This window comes from Anoplophora glabripennis, unplaced genomic scaffold (assembly GCF_000390285.2).
Source record: "Anoplophora glabripennis isolate ALB-LARVAE unplaced genomic scaffold, Agla_2.0 scaffold737, whole genome shotgun sequence".
Classification (NCBI taxonomy): Eukaryota; Metazoa; Arthropoda; class Insecta; order Coleoptera; family Cerambycidae; genus Anoplophora; species Anoplophora glabripennis.
Window position 1 is genome coordinate 8,559 of NW_019416813.1, and position 18,015 is coordinate 26,573.

The window sequence follows — 18,015 nt, forward strand, 5'->3', positions numbered from 1 at the left end:
CCTTCATTTCTATCCTATAACCACCATGTAGCACTATTTGAATAATGTTTTAACATTTCTTTCCAGAATAGATACTGTGAATTTTTAGTGATTCGTTTAAGAGATACAGATCGTTTTTATTATTTTAATTTTAACATCCAGACACTTTATTGTTTATGGAAAAAAACATCAAAAATTATTTTTTTTGAAATTCAGTTGTTTCATAAAATACTTAGTTGAGCGTGCTATGGATTATTAAGGTAAGGTTTTTTTGGTTGGAAATTAATGAAGAAAATATATCAATAACTTAAAGTTTTTATTGTTACAGTATTGCTCACGAATACTGAATATCTTTATAATTTCAGTAAATTTCTATAACATCCTAATATATAATAATATTTGCTACTAATACCTAATTTCTATAATTACTGTACAGAATCTATAATTATCAGGAAAATAAAATATAAATAAAATAATAACACGTAGGTAGGTATTAACTATGTTGTATCGACGGATATCCAAAAGAAAATATTTGGGTATCCTAGAAACAGCCTAATATATGTATAGCTTAATGTGAATAAAAATTAGTTGAAACACTCATTTTGTGAATGAACAAATACTTTGCGACAATTGCAGTAAACACAAATAACCTTATACAAAAACAAAAATAATTACTTTTTGATTATAATGGCACATATTTAAATCAAAAGATTAATACAAATCAAACAAGCTTGAAAGTAGAATTAAACATGAAATTCCATTTATTTAAGTATAAGGCACAATATTATCATCATCAGTAACTCAAAAAACTATTTTCTTGTTTTATTCCTTAATAATTTACCATCACAGATAATGTAATGATAAAAACTACATTGTAAAAATATTGCGTATACTCCCGTAACACGATATTATGAGTGCTTAGCTATAAGTCTCATGAATATACGTACAACTGTTGCTAAATAATCAGAAATATTATATACAATATATTATACCAGTATGATATGGGCGAATACTGATCTTCTCCAATGCATTTTCATAAAAAAATGTCATAAAAATATACACACTGGTCCCTTGGATCTTGAACACAGCGCATGAATGTACATTTAAATCACTTGGAATGCCTGAAAAAAATAAAAAAGGTTACTTAATATTTATAGGTTATTTTGCATTCATTTCTAGTCCTTTAATTTTTGTTTTAATTTTGCTTTTATTGTACAGTTGTTCTTTTATAAGAAATACTCAATTGGATGGTTGCTGCCAAAGAAAATAAAACACAAGGATGATTAATAGAGGTACGTATTTTTGCTGTATAATTGTTTTCTTTTATTTATTTTTTTAAAAAGTCGTAGAATATTAATTAAAACCAGTGATATCTAAATAAAAAAATAAACAAACAAACTGAAGGTATGTCTAAGTTTTCTAATAGGTATATGCTACAATCTAGTGCAGGCATGTGTTAAACTGTTTAAAATAAAAACAAGTAATAACTAAATGTTTTGACGTTCCATGTAGCGGGTAGCCGAATAACCAAACAATTCGGATAGGTACTCTTAATGGGCCCCACATACAGGATGTTTCCTAAGTGATTCAAAATATTGAGAGGGGGCGATTTATCAAATCACTTTTAAGTAGAAAACTTCATACAAGTATAAACATATACTTAGGTTTAAATTGTCACAACCAGCTTAATACGAGTTTGTACGAGAACTTTGGCTTTCCAGATTTGAACTAAACATACATACAAACAAACGTACATGTGAAGTTAAATAAAAGCTTATAATAATAGAAATGAATAAGTAATCATTTTTAACCAAAATTTGTTACAATCACAATTATGGCAACTGCACGAGATTTTGCTCAGTATATTTAATTAGTATTCGAAAGAAAAAATACTTTAAATTTCATTGAGAATTGCCAATGTTACATACAGAATTTATTTTTTAAATGTAAATAAAACATTAATTGTAGTAATATTTAAAAATATCTTCAGTTTGCACATAAATATTCTATTATTGCTATGTGCTTTGCAATTAATTCCAACAGAATTTATTACTTTCGCGATTTATTTACGGAATTCCTTTTTTTCAGTAATTTTTTTGTCAGTTGAAATCCACGTGTGAGAATTGAAAATAAATAGTTAATGCCGGTAAATAAATTTATGGAAATTGCAATAAGACAAAAGGAAATGCCAATTAACTAAGGTGATTTATTTACTAACGTGATAATTAAAAAACTTATGCGCATCAGACAATTCATTGCCTAAATTCTTAGTTTTCAATCCATTGCTATTATAGAGTATTTCGTTTATTTGTGTAAAAATCTATGGTATGAGTGGTCTGTGGTGTAGATGTCAAAAACATGTTAAAAGCATACATTTCAATAAAATGGCCTTTAGTTAATTAAAAATAGTTTACTCGTAAACGGAGTTTTTGCTAAAAAGATTTCTTTAACTTTTTTTGTTATGTCGAGTGTGCAAACAAAAATGCATTGTTCTGACGCTACGCGATCTACTGATTTTTGTGGTGTCGGATCGCCTGACGTGTTGTAATGTGTCGCGTCAGAACAATGCGCATGCAAAGGTCCTATCGTACACGTAAAATGGCATAACAAATTTATGAAATTTTATTAACTGGACAGGTCCACGAGCATGAATGTCTTTATAATTAAAAATCTTTCTACAGACAAAAATATTACAGTAAAATTAATATTAAATCATTATGTGTGATATTACTTATTATTGCGTTGGTTTTGATACGTAATATATTTTATTTTTGAAAAATTTTATAACAGTTATTCATGTCAAGTACTCGCATTAACGCAGCATGACATCGAATCATCGTGTGATTACATGGAATGACGTCATGCACAAGTTTATAAAAGTAAATATTTAAATATTAAGGATAATAATATAATGAAATTTTATAAATATTAGGCAATTTAAAGTTTTCCTTATTTTTCCTTTATACGTGATAGAAATGAAATACTGCTCCATGCCAGGTTGTAAGTATAATACTTGCAATTATGCCGAAAACGATAGCTAATTATGTAATTAATATTAATTATCCCAGTAAAGTTCTTAATGTTAATTTTATACTGTCACATATTTCTGGTAAAACCACATTTGGTCCATTATTGCATGGGAATAATTGTTTTATATATTACCAGGAATCACTGCTCATTCTTATAAAGAAATGCTAATTGATCCTCAGAAATTAAAAAAAATACTTGACACGAATATTGTTTTCATTCTTCAGAATAATCAACGATCTGGAATTATGTTGTTTTCATTTCTAATGTAGATTATGTCCTAAAATATTAATTTTCCTGAATTTCCATTAAATGTAAGAAATACACGAAATGTAACAATAATTTATTAGCACAGGAGACTTAAATAGTACCTAAATAGAGTATTCTGAAGCGCATTCCTTTAAAGAGGCAATAGAACAAATTATTTTGAATAAAAAGTTTCTGAAATATCTCTAAGGATATTTGTTGTCGGCCACTGATTTATCTAAGTAGAATTAAAAGTCCGCTAAGTTGGTTTATAAATATGTCTATGCCAGTGGCGGAGACACGAGGGATCAGTATCACTAGGAGTCTCATAATATCGACGCCAATGAGTAGTCTGCAAATTCGATTAATGGTATTAATATCAATAGAATTTCCAAGGAAAAAGATCTTTTAAAATTTTGTTCGAATGACAAGCCTTTTAGAGTTCTGATTACGTTGTATTTTATGAAAAGAATAGCTTTAGTGTTATTTTCAATTTATTTAACTGTATTGTAAACTTAACTTCGACTTGTTCTTCAAATAAACTGGGTGCGATTTTATTTCTTAGAATTCCTATAGGTAATAAAAAGCACTAATCGAATTTGCGGAATACTCATTGATCTCGAAGTTTTGCGACTTCTAGTGGTATTTCTACTTGATAAATCAGTGACTCAAGTTTCCTTAGTTTACGTCAAATATCCTAAGGGATATTTCAGAAAAGTGTCATATTTTCTAATATATCTCGACATTTTGATTAAAATAACTTGTTACCTTTTTGAAGGGACGCACTTATTTTAAAAATACTCTGTATAATTCGCTTCTAATTACTACATTTAAAACGGTAACAAATTTTGAATTATGAAATATTTCAGATTAAGCGTAGATAAATAATGTTAATATGTAAAAACATAAGCGTAAAAATAAAGTTTGAGATAGATCTGTCTCCCATTAATTGTTTTTCGTGTACTTGTTCCAAAAAAAAGGATAATCAAAAGATAATACAGCGTCAATAAAGCCTGCCCAATCGTATTCTGTATCTTTAATCAGTATGTAAATAATTCAGAGATTAATTTAATTTTAGGAACGTTCTTAGCAGCTCCTTTTTTTAAATTTCAAGTTCAATTTTATTTATGTATTATGTCGATGTCGAAAATAACCAAGGTTTTTTGACAGTAGACTTATTCGCTCATGCGTTTACTGTCAAGGTAGTCACGTATACTTTCTGCTGTCACAGCATTAATGACCTACACTTGGGAGGGTGCCTGCTACTCTAATAATTCATATCTTACTTAATATTTAATACATACTGAAAATTTCGCGAGTGTTTGCCAAAAATTTTTGTTAAAACGGTGCACTCGGATATTTAGCACATATCTACTTTAGAGCTAGATGGTTTCCAATGTTCCCAGATTATTACAGTGAAGTAATTAATAATAGTTTCCGCCTGTTATAATAAGGAAATTAGCCAAGTTATATTGATCCATGTACTACAAAAATTGTGGTAAATTCCTTAGTTTCAATAAATCGACTAAAAATTTTTAGATAAATTTAATCAATAGTGTCCATTTTATTTCATTTCTATAATTTCGAAACTTTATTTAAGTTGTTGCAGCTGCTGTCTAGTATACAATAAAAGTCTATTAAAGCTAGTGGTACACATTGTTCTTGTATTTCTTCTAAAGTTGGCATCATTAAATTTGGCCACTATTTTAGTGAGTTTACTAGAACACAAATATAGTGAATTGTAACTGTTTTTGGACCTATTATTTTAACCATTTATTGGGTCAAACATTAAGTGTAAAACCCGTTTAAAATCCGATAAAAAAACTGGGTCTAAAGTTCATATGAATATCGACATATATTTGAAATAATATTTTATATACAGTGTGGACCATTTTGGGGATGCATGTATTGGTATCTCGGAAACTGTAAGATATAAAAAAATGGTTAAATGGAGAAAGTTTTAGACAGTTCTGTTGCTAACTTAATGGTACTTGCAGACCGGTCCTAGCTCTTCAGGTTTTGAGTTAATTTGAAAAATAGTAAATGTGGCATTTTTGAAAATCGTATGTAACTTTTATTTAGAGGAATTTTTAAAATCTGAAGACACTTTTTCACAGCAAGTTTTTTCGAGGAATTTCACTGTATATTCAGATCTTCATTGCGACGTTTCGGTTGCGAGAAACCATCATCAACTTTCTTTTTTCTTATGGGGGTCATATTGAATTTTAATCTGAGCAAATAGAGCATTGTTTGCCTTTTCAATGATATAGTATAACTAAGAAAAAAATTCAAAAACTACCGCAAAAATCAATATTCTAATATTTTCAATAAATCTGGCAACACCGCATAATTTTTTGAAACTATTATAGAATAATCTCAAATCTTTGTAAAAGCTTATTATTAATGTCTTGACATTGAGTGAAAAAATGATAGTAATGGCCACAAGTTTACGAAGAAAAGCCCCATTGGTAGTCGATGAATCTCCATGACGATAATAATATTTGTTTCAAACTGCTTGTCATTTTGAATTATTGTTAATCTTCGAGTTAATTATTAACAGTTTGAGTGACACTTGTTTTAAAATCGGCAAAATGGCTTTGCGTTATTCCAATGAAAAAAAAAAAAAATTATTGCCTGAATTATCTCTTTCGTAGTTCTTAGCATGTAGCTTTTCAACATTCTCAAAGTTGCTATACATTTATAAAAATATATTTCATTTGGTGGTTGTCTTTCGGGATAATTTCCAATAAAACTGTTTAATGCCACAGTTGCTTTTTTATTATTTTTACTAAAGCACATTTTTCTTCATTGGAATAACGCAAAGCGTAATTTTTTCACTCGACTTCATGACATTAATGAAAACCTTTTACAAAAATTTGAGACTATTCTATAATAGTTTTGAAAAATTATACGGTGTTGCCAAATTTGTAAAAAATATTAAAATATTGATTTTTGAGGTTGTTTTTAAATTTTTTCTTACTTATTGAAAAACCAAAAAAATGCTCTATTTGCTCAGCTTAAAATTCAATATAGCACCCATAAGAAAAAAGAAAGTTGATGATGGTTTCTCGCAACCGAAACGTCGCCATGAAAATCTAAATATACAGTAATATTTCTCGAAAAAACTCGCTGTGGAAAAGTGTTTTCAGATTTTAAAAATTCCTCTAAATAAAAAGGTTACAGACGATTTTCGAAAATGCCACATTTACTTTTTTTCAAAATAACTCAAAAACCTGAAGAGCGAGGACCGGTCTGCAAGCACCATTAAGTTAGCAACAGTACTATCTAAAACTTTCTCCATTTAATCACTTTCCTATCTCTTATAGTTTCCAAGATGCCAATACATGAATCATCAAAATGATCCACGCTGTATACATTATTATGTTTAGTTCATTCAATACAAATTAAAAATATTAAATAAGTTTCAGTTATTATTTTTGAACCTCTCTAGGACAAATATACCAAACAATCTATATGTGTGATATAACTATATCCATAATTATGTACTCCCTGCCAAATACCGTTGGTTTAGAAAATTGTGAATATAAAATTTGTTTTGTAAATACCTACTCGTATTACCTAAAATAAGGTGTAATACTTTTACTATTACTTGTGTTAATAATTTCTTTGAAAAACATTATATTGAAATAACTATGTTCATCAAACAACATCCTACGTATATCTTTGAAATGGAACAATTAGGATAATTGTGTAAAGTTTTCATCTTAAAACGGATCTGGGGAATCACCTTCAATATTTTAGACTGCTTAGAAAACACTGTACAATTTTCCCGATTTCTATCTCCTATCCCTATTTCTAATAGTGTAAGTGGTATTAATTATAATTACCTAGTTTATAAATGTGTGACAATGATTTCATCGTCGATATCATCTTTTTCATCATCCGTTTCTTCTGGTTCTGGAGGTACTTGTTGTTTACTCGCTTCCAGTGCGGCGGCCTTCTTTTCTTTCGCCTTCTGTCTCCTGATTTTATGTAAGTGGTGAATTTCTACGATAACGTATAGAATAAATCCAGCAAGGAGTATCGTCAGTTGGACGTAAAGTTTCATTCGGCAACACAGATGCGTTGAATAAGCATAAGCAATTACGAATCCCACGCTCTCCCATAACCTATAATTGGAAAATGCGGCTTCTTTGTTTCTTCTGAATAGAGTACCATATAATCCTGAAAAATATACCTTGAATATAGCTTTTATCTACTTTTAATCTTAAAGAATTTAATAAAGCTTTATGGTTGATATGTACAATACAGTGGACTATTATATCAATCAATTTTTCAAATGTTATTTTATAATTTATAAAAAATTGTGCATAATGTAACCTTGCACCTTACGCAATGACTTTTCCTGCTTTCCAAATGTCAAGGAAAGACAGAGGTGCAAAGGAAAATTAACATGCTTTTGACTGTATGATTAACGCATTGAATATTAAATGCAACAAAAAACAATAAATTCAATGAAGATTATTATAATCACCGACAGACACAATTTTCGGGTTAAAGTCTTTTGACTTGTGGCTGTTTTCTGTTGTAGTTAATGAGATTAGTCCTCCGGCAATGTAAACTAGCTAAAACTGGTTCTTCTTCTGCTCCAGGCAAGGCAAGTTAGCGAGTCTCCATGAGAATATACTTCTGACTAAGCAACAGGAATATATCAACGTATTAAAACTTTTATTACTTGGTACTGTTTGTTGTAGCTATTACATAGCATAAAAAAATAATGAATTGCCATCGGCAATATTGCCGCATTTGCGCCAAACTAATGAACATGATTAATTAATTACTTCTACGAATTAGTGATTATATTCGTACATGCCCATTTTTAGTTATCCCGAGTTCACGCTAAATGATCCTACTACTAAAAAAAGCCAACAGGTAGATACGTTTAGTAACGCTACTTAATTAATTAATTATTATTATTATTTATTATTATTAATTTAATTATTTTATGTTCATAATATATTACATTTTAATACTTTTTTCTATAATAGATTGCCATGCTAGATTTCATAAAGTGGCTTGCAAGATCACCGGATCTAACTCAAATTGATTATTTCTAATGCTTAAAACTATATTATACTTAGAAGCAAGTGTAGCGAATTTAATTCATTATTATTATTGCTTGCTACTATTTTTTATGTTTGTATTAGATTCTAAGCTTATATACAGTGTTTCACTTAAAGTCGGTACACCTCCGTATTTAGGAGGGCGTTGGCCGATTTCTAAAATTCTTTTTTTTTATATGGTACTACTCAAAAAGGCCTACTTTTTGATATTACATTTTTTGACATATGATATTTTCAACGGTTACTATCATCAACAAAAGACCCTCAAAAATTAAAAAACATATTAGGTATTTTTTTAAGAAAGAAATGGATAGCATATTCGATTTGATCACAGCTCAAAACCCTAAATACAAAGTTTCACTATTATAGTTTTTACAGGGTGTTCACAAAATAGGTGCAAACTTTGAAAAATTTCACTCATTGCAGTGTCCTGTATTAACAGTGGAAATATTTTCAAGGTATTTTTTCATAATTTTATTAACCGGAGGTATATCCATGCAGATTCATTGATTTCACTCAAACAGGGTGCTCACAATAAGATATATATTTTTTATAATACCAGAAATGAGTTTCACAACGAAATAAAATTTAAATATTACTGTCTTCTATTAGTCCACCATCATTTGGTGTGCACTGTTCAATTCGCCTCCTCTTGTTTCTAATAACTCTCCTCACTTGATGTGGTGATATTGGTCAACATACATGATTGTCTAATTCTATTACATAAATCTTCTGTGCCGGAGCCTTGTTTTATACAATTTATTTTTCACAGGTCCCCATAAAAATATATCAAGGGGAGTCAAGTCTGGAGCTCTTGGCGACCACTCAACTAACGGATTGTTGGGACCCATCCATTTTCTCGGGAAATTCTCATTCAGCCACCGCATTATAAATAGGTGCCCCATCTAGTTGAAGGTAAAGGTTCTATCTTACATGAAGAGGAAGTGCGTGTACTAAATCCCAGAAATCATTATTTAAAAAATTCAAAAAAATTTCTGGGTATATGTAGATTAACGTTAAAAAAGAAGGGCCCGATTATTCGATCACAGAAAATTCCACAAAACACATTCATTTTTTTAATTAAGATTTATGTAATAGAATTAGAAAAGAATGTCGATAAATAACACCACTTCAGTCGAGGAGACTTATTAGAAATAAGAGGAGACGAATTAAACAGTGCATATCAAATGATGATGAGTTAATAGAAAACAATAATATTTAAATATTATTTCACTGTGAAACTCATTTCTGCTATAATAAAAGAAATATGTATATGATTTGGCTGTCTTATTATGAGCAACCTGTATGAGTGAAATCAATGAAATTGCATGGATATACCTTTGGTTAATAAAATTATGGAAAAATACCTTGAAAATATTTCCACTGTTAATACAGGAAACTCTGCTACTCAACAGGGTGTTAGAAGGAATGCACCATACTCAGGTAGGGGTGTATTTTCTTTACTGATATTCATTTGTTTTCAAACTATAGCCTATCACGACAAAATATCCTACACACATTGTTTTAACTGCAGTATTTTTGTAATAAATGGCGTTTCGTTTGTTTTCGAACTACTGCATCTTACACTTATATAATAAAATATAAATAAATATATTTTACATGCGGATTATCCTTTTTTTTTACAAAAACTCAATTAGCCATTTGAATTAATCCGTTGCAGTCACAGGATTGGTCGCGGTGGTCTTATTAGTTGACCTCCAAGTTTTCCAGAACTCATGTCATTAGTCTTTCGTTTGTGTGGTTGGTTAAAAAGTGAGGTGTATAAAGTAGAAGGTGATAGTCGGGATGAACCGACGCGATGCGACGTGTTAGAAATGTTACAACTGATGTTAAAGAAAGAACACCAACTTTTTATAGACGAACTAGACAATATCTACAGGCCAATAGCAGTATTTTTGGAAATTTGTTGATAAGAATGCTACACACGGAAAATATTCTCATTAAAATTAACACAATTGTTCCTGAAATTCACTGAAAATTGCAGACGATATTGTGTAAAGGTTTGTGAAAATCTGCAATTTTCACTACTCCAAAAATAATCACAATGTAAATATTGAATTTTCAAAGTGCCTGTGGAGTTTAGGAACAATTGTGTGAATTTAAATCATAATGTTTTTTCACTGTATATTTAAAACAATGGGGTATTTTGCCATGACGTTGTAATTTGAAAACAAATGAAAATCCTGTAGTATATATTTAGTATTATGGGAGACCATTAAAGAGAAATTTTATAAGGAGACACTCATTATAAACAAACTTGTCTCATGTCTTAACACATTTGAGCAATTTAGAACGTGCCTCTCCTTATAACTGGATTTTAATTCATTTAATGAATTCCTGTTTACACTGTACGTTCTTAGGCTCTTTCCATTATTTTGAATGGTAAAAAATACGATTAATATTCAGATAAATATAACTGTTTAAAATTCTGATACAATTTAAATAACTGCGCTTCATATGAATTCGATCGGCGAATCGGCATTCGTCTTAAATTAAATTAGCGTTGAAATTTATTTAAGTATTCACATATATTGACTTCGCCAAGAAAAGAAGAACTAATATTATTCTACAGGGTGTAATTAATATAATAGAAGTGAATGTTAACTAAGTAAAAAAAACATAAAAATGTGTCCGCAAACACTGTTAAAGTATACAGAAAAAAACAGTTTAAATAAAACGCGATTTCATTCAAATTTGACAATCAGCTTTTTCTCCAAACCGAAAGCAATATTCGAGCATCTACCACTACAATATTATTTAATAGATAAAATACAAAATGTATTTGTTAGACACATATTTAAATTTAGTTCTAATCTAGGAAAAAAAAACGATAAAATTTCAAAATAGCAATTGTTTAATAATTCCAATGCAAAAATATGTTTTATTTATAGCATCGCCGTAGAGGTGTAATTATGTTGTTAAAAAGTGCGAATAATTATAAAACCGATAATAAAGATCGCCAATTAGAAAATCCTCCGTTGTTTAACGAAACACTTGATGAAGTACTTAAATCACCAGATCGGTGTTGTTAAACATAATTCAGTACAGACATGGTGAGAAATTTCGAATTAATTTATTATTGAACAATGTTTTTCCTGCAATTTGTCTGCAAAGATAATTGTTTATGTACTACAATTAATTGACAGATAATTTTCCTTTATTTCATAATATTTTTTTCCAGATAAATAGTTTTCAAATTGCGAAATCAACAAAATTGAGATTCGATTAAGAATGTTTAATTATTTAAAAGAAATCATTGTTTAACCACATTCTTATAAGCTGTTTTTATACCTACTGAGTCGAATTATTTAGGTCTGGAATAGTTGTTGTAAACCGCGTGAATTACGTTTTGTTTTTCGCTCCAATTTATAGGTAGGTTACTGAAAAATCATAATAAAATTAATCTCTTTACATCTTGGATTGGATTGGGTTAGAACTAACCATTAGAGAAGATGATGAACAAGAAGAAGAAATCTATTTTAATACGAAATATATCTAACTAAAGTCTCTATAGAATTTTATGAAAAATTATTTCATGTCGCAGTAGATTTTCAAATGACCAAAAAGTTATTTTTAAAAAGTCATAATTTGGTAAAAACGCCACTAGCAATTTTCTGTAGAAATAATGATAAAACTCAGGAACTGTTACTTTAAATGAATGAAAACTGATTCTTCGTATTTTTTAATAGTAGCAGCCGTTTAGGGGATAATTTAGTTATTTGGCGAACATAATGCGCAAATTTAGTCCACTTAATCATATTTGTTTAAAATCCATCAGCAAAAATTGAATCTTTTGTTCGCATTATCAGTTAGTAAGCTTTACGATGATCTCGTTTTAGTAGGTATTATAACTAGCTTTGTTTATTTATTTGCTGAAGCTGCAGTCCTTGTTGGGCTTATGAACACGAGACGAATTGTGGCAAAGAATAGAGGAAAATTGTAATCTCAGGGAAAATCATGTCATGATAAGTTCCTCTATAAATAGATTAGAAGATGTCAAAAATGTATCGATGCGGAAGGATTTCGTTTTGGACAATTGTTGTAGGACTCATTACTTAATTACTTACTCAACCTATTTGTTAATGTTATTTTATTATTTAGTTTCATTTTCTCCCAGAAATAACATTATTTCTAGAAAAAACCGCCAGTGGTGTTCTTGGCGGACGCTAGTAGCACGCCACTAGTTAAAACCAGGTTTTCATCAAATAAACAGATTAGTTTATAAGGAAAATTCAATAAAACGTAAACACAAGCCCATATATCTCCTAAACGGCTGCTACTATTAAAAAACACCACGAAACATTTTTCTTTCATTTAACGTAATTGTACCTGAATGTAACATTATTTCTACAAAAAAACACCAGTGGCGTATTAGTGGAGTCAAGATAGCTTAAAATTACGCATTATTTCGAAATAATTATGGGAAGCATGGATTTTCCTAAAACCTTTTGAATTTACTTGGAGATAAGTATTAGAAAAAAAGTTATAAACTTATTTTTGTACGCTAATTGTTTTTTAATTATTTAAACAATAATAAATAGTTTTTTTAAGAACATTTAAAATAATTCAATGAATTTTAAATCGAATTCTTTCAAATTGACAATATAGGGGTTTTCGATGTCGCTGAACAAGATTATGAAGTCGGAAACTGAAAATTCAAAATGGCTGATCCAATATGGCCGACTATTTTAAACAATTTATTTAACAATTATCGATTTTAAATCAAACTCGCTCATATTTGTAATATAGAGGTTCGAAAAATGAAAATTATAAATGGCTAGAGATTTTATTGAAAATATGTTTTATTTTTTAAAAAACAAATTTATTACAAAATAATTAATTTTTAAATCTCATCTCATCAAGAGTTCTTGCTCTTCTTCAAAAATAACTGGGCAATTAAACTTTAAACCAATAAAATTGAAAAAAAACACTGATTTTAAATACAAAATTACAAAATCAAAATCAACGTCCCCTATTATTAATCTATTCATTAATTATTTTAAAAATGGATCAATATTCATATATAAATATCAAACTCATCATTACATTAAAGAATTACAAGTGTAGGAGAGTATAACCTCAAAATGGACAAAATATGTGAATAATACACTTTTTAACACTGATAGCAGCAGCTTACTTGAAAACATAAAAATAATATTCTTATACCATTTATAATAATATTATTTAATTCTTATAAACGAAAAACGCTTTTAAAATAAAACTGTAAGTAACAAAAAAATATTTGGTGTGCTCACAACTTCCAAAATTCCCTTTCGCAAGCAAGGCTATTGTATATATTTCTATGTAGTAGAATACACCATGCGCGTGCCATACTCACCGAGCAGGTTTCGAACTTATATTCACAATTTCAGATACAGAATATACTTTTTAAAAATGAATATTAAATCAATTAATTAAAAAACGTTATTTTTTTGCTATTACAACAATTTTCCACTTTTTACTATAAATAAAAAAAAATTTTTTTTCGCATATTTCTCTTCACGTAATTTTCGCGAAGTCAAAATCTATCTTGACTCCACTATATTGTTTTCTTAGGAAAATGGGGCGGCACCTCCAGTAGCACGCCACTGGTTAAAGCCACAAGGTTAATATTACATTCAATAAAAGGTTTAATTAAGTAAATACACTGTAGTAAATTTCATTACATTCCGTCAGCGCATTATGAAGATATAGCAGAAAATATATATTTTTTTGTAAATTTTAACACCCTGTATCTCGAATAAAGTAACAGTTCCTGAATTTATCATTATTTCTACAGAAAATTGCTAGTGGCGTATTTTTTTTTTGGGAAAACATAGCGGCACCTTCAGTAGCACACCACTGATTAATGCCACGAAGTTAATATTACTTTCAATAAAAGGTCTAATTAAGTAAATACGCTGTAGTAAATTTCATTCAATTCCGTCAGCGCATTATGAAGATATAGCAGAAAATATACCTATATTTTTTTGGAAACGTTAACACCCTGTATCTCGAATACCGAGTCCGCAGCAAAAAAAGTTTATAGAGCAAACTCAACTCATTGTTTGGTAATGAATCTAGTCCTGCAGTTTCTGTATTTAAAGTGAAATCACCCTGTATAGTGCGCTATTAAGAAAAAATTATGCGCCATCCTTTTTTCTACTTCATTGACTTTACCACAATGAGATTTTTTTCTAAGGCAAAGGATAAAGCATAGAAGATACATACGTATCCAGAAAGATTTAGGGTTAGACAATTACTAGTTTTTGAGAAAAGACCCACCTAGTACACTCAGGTTTTGAAGGAACGAATAATAAATATATTATGCATTTTCCCTTTTTTATAGTATAGTATAGCTTCAATTAATATCCTCCAAGATTAGATGTCATGTTCCGTTTTTAAATAATAATCAGCCATTACTATAAATTTATACGCTTATAAACGGTCTCCGAGTACAAACATCGATTTCGAAATAATGCACTATTGTGAAATTCGCTAGCAGTTTTGTCACGGTTATAAAATGGAAGGCGTAGATAATTTTGTGAAGGACTAGAGGACTGCGGTTATGTGAAGTGACTCGTTGACCAATATGCAATCGATGCAGGTGCCAATAAAAAAAGAACTAATAAGTATTACGTCGCCCTTACCGTTAACTTGAGTTTGCCACACAGCATCGCCGACACCCCATAGTCCGGCAGCCATGAAGAATTTCATAGGAGCATCAGGGTGAGGCCTCCATATCAACATCCACGACTGTAGACCAGTATGTACAAGGACTCCCAGACCCATAATTGGTGCTCTCCCGATATATTTCATGATCGAACCGAATAAGAGACTGCATATTGCATTCACGCACCCGAAGCAGATCATGACGTAACCAACCTGGGAAACCCCCATAGCGCACGTAATGTACGACTGAGTGAAATCGGCACCGATGAATGCTTGTTCCATTCCAATAAAAACCGTTATGGGAATCAACAACTGTTGATAGGGTTTCTTAAGCTGATAAGCGGTAGCCGACAGAAGTTGGATGGGGGTCATTTCTTGCTGATGGCTGCTCCTTCTTCCCTGTTTCTCACCATATCTACAAATATACTGTGTTTAGAGCATTATATTACTATTATGATATTTTAATATCCGTTTTAACTAAAGCTAACGAAAAACATGTGGTTCATACGCTGACGGCAATATATAACGTATTGATTGCTGTGATACCATGTAAGCAAGTAACCTCTCATATTTGAGCCTCACCCTAATTATGACTAGTACGTAACCTTGACTTGTCGTTTTTTTTGCACAAAGTAAATATAAAACTAGTTAAGTATTTTCAGGAATACGATTGTAATACTAAACTCTTAGGATTAACTTTAAAAACAAAGTAAAACCCCGGTACTAAGTTTTTTAGCTTATGCAAGTATTTCAACCATTTTTCAATGCAATTTATCAGCTAGTTATATACGCTGCTATTCTCACTTAACGTTTACATCTCTTCTATAATTATAAGAAGGTATGCATACACATATCGTTTTCAAATTCGACGGATGAAGTTTTGGATTTACGTTGATATTTAATTCTATTTATAACAATTTAATTTTAATTAAATTGTAATACTATTTGGTAAAGACAATAATAATAAATTGAAAAGGTTGAGGTTAGTAGCAACGCAGTCCAAGTTGTTGCAGGCTAATGCAAATTCAATCTTTTTATAAAATGCTTAGGTGTTTTATAAATGACTAGCCAAATTGTAAAATGATGTGTAAATACAATTTTTCTACAATTTGAAGTAAAATTTTAGGCGTTAGACTGGCTCTCTCCAGTCGTTTTGTAAACGACTGAAAATCAATTAGGCATATCATGAAATATCAATTTATATTATTGCTAGTACTGCATACAATTAAAAACTATTTTCTAATTCTACATAATCTGGCATGAAAAAATAAATACTAATTCTTACATTTGATTTTTTAACAATAAGAGTGTTAAGTTCTAAATCTACTAGTTTAAAATATGTATTATGTCTTGAAACCCAAATTTTTGAAGTGAAAATAGCAAAAAATTGCTGCTAATTTAGCGTTTGTTTACATAATGTCATACCACGGTACAAACTCATAAATTGAGTGAAGTGGAAAACTAATCTAGAAACTAGAAAATGCCTTACAATTCGGATAACTGGAGGACAGTATCGGCAGTAAGCACGCTTGAATATGATCAATTTATTCTAGGCGTAATGTAAAAATAATGGCTTTTGTGTTCATTTTACAATAAGACATAACTATTCAGCATTTTGTAAAATGCCTAAAATTTGCAGTCAAATTATAAAAAAATTGTTATTTACACATCATTTTACAATTTGCCTAGTCATTTATAAAAAGCTTAGACATTTTATAAAAGAATTATATAAAAAATATATAAATATACAGGGTGTCCGAAAAGATCATGTCAAAAAGGAAGGGGTGTACTAAGGAGGTCAAAATAGTTGTAATACTTCATAGAAAATTTGTTCCTATCGGGCTTCGTTGTGGAGTTATTCGCCTTCAAAGAAAGGAGTTTGAGAAACAAATTCCAATTATAACTTCCAAGTTGTTACCATGACAATAATGAAATTTGGGCAATTAAAGTAACTCATGGTAATGTTCATTTCCAAGTTTAAACTGATATTCAATATGCCTGGATTATACAGGAGTAGACGAAATTATTTATTTAAATTTATACATCTTTGACAGCGTTGCCAAATTTCACATTTTTCTTTCATAATTCGATTCCTCTCTCACTTTCCTAAAAAAAAAGTATACCGTATATCAGTTGATAACTTGTATCGTTTTTCTGAAAATCGAATTTTATTAACAACATACATTTATTGTATCATCACTTGTGTATTGTAGCATCACTTTCATTAAAAAAAAAAATAGATTTAACATATTTTATATTATGATTTACAGTGTACTTTCCCAGATTTGTATTCATTTTAAGATCTTAAACCTGTTTTATTTATTATTTACTGATTTTTTATCTAAGAAAGTCATTAAGAAATTGACCTAGTTATATTAGTATACCTACACATAGGTAATGTAAAAATTGGGGTAAATTTCTCAGATTCCCATGATGCTCTGGGTCGTACTCAATGTTACGAATAGTTTTCACGATTTAAAAATGGGCGTCAGTCAATTGAAGAGGATTCTCGACCACGAAGGCTTTCGGCTTCAACTGATGACCACCCACCTTCATAAAGTTAAAGATTTGGGTAAGTAAATCGTCAATTGACTGTCAGAGAATTTATAGAGGAGGTTATCATCTCAATCGGGTCATGCCATGAAATTTTGACTGAAAAACTGAACATGCATCGAGTTGCAGCAAAATTTGTTCCTCGTTTGATGAACGAACAGAAAGAAAATCGTGTAGACGTTTGTGGGTAACTCCTGGAACAATCTAATGACGATGAAACATTCATTCAAAGGATCATAACAAGAGACGAATGCTGAGTTTACAGTTACGAAAGGGGTACTTTGAAGGAGACAAGGACCAATAATGTATAAAATTAATAATAAAGTTAAAAAAAATAAAGTTCGGTTATTTTCTGCATAGACCTCGTATATGTTTATTATTGTGTTAGTTGGATATAAGTTGTAAGTTACAATCTGTTATGGGTTGCTGTTTGATTGAAGATTTTTCTTCTGAA

The 18,015-nt window shown here is 29.8% G+C and overlaps 1 protein-coding gene across 3 annotated transcripts in view; it reads right to left on the reverse strand.

Annotated features, from left to right (window-relative positions):
- Positions 1-276: 276 nt before the first annotated feature.
- Positions 277-18,015, reverse strand: part of LOC108915469 (UNC93-like protein) — a 107,582-nt gene continuing 89,843 nt past the window's right edge. For all 3 annotated transcript variants that reach the window (XM_018721503.1, XM_018721504.2, XM_018721502.1), the window contains exons 4-6: positions 14,987-15,423; positions 7,101-7,437; positions 277-1,100 (exon numbers count right to left, since the gene is read on the reverse strand). In XM_018721503.1, the coding sequence (XP_018577019.1) occupies positions 7,106-7,437; positions 14,987-15,423 (769 nt within the window). In that variant the 3' untranslated portion in view covers positions 277-1,100; positions 7,101-7,105. The remainder of the gene's footprint in view (positions 1,101-7,100; positions 7,438-14,986; positions 15,424-18,015) is intronic.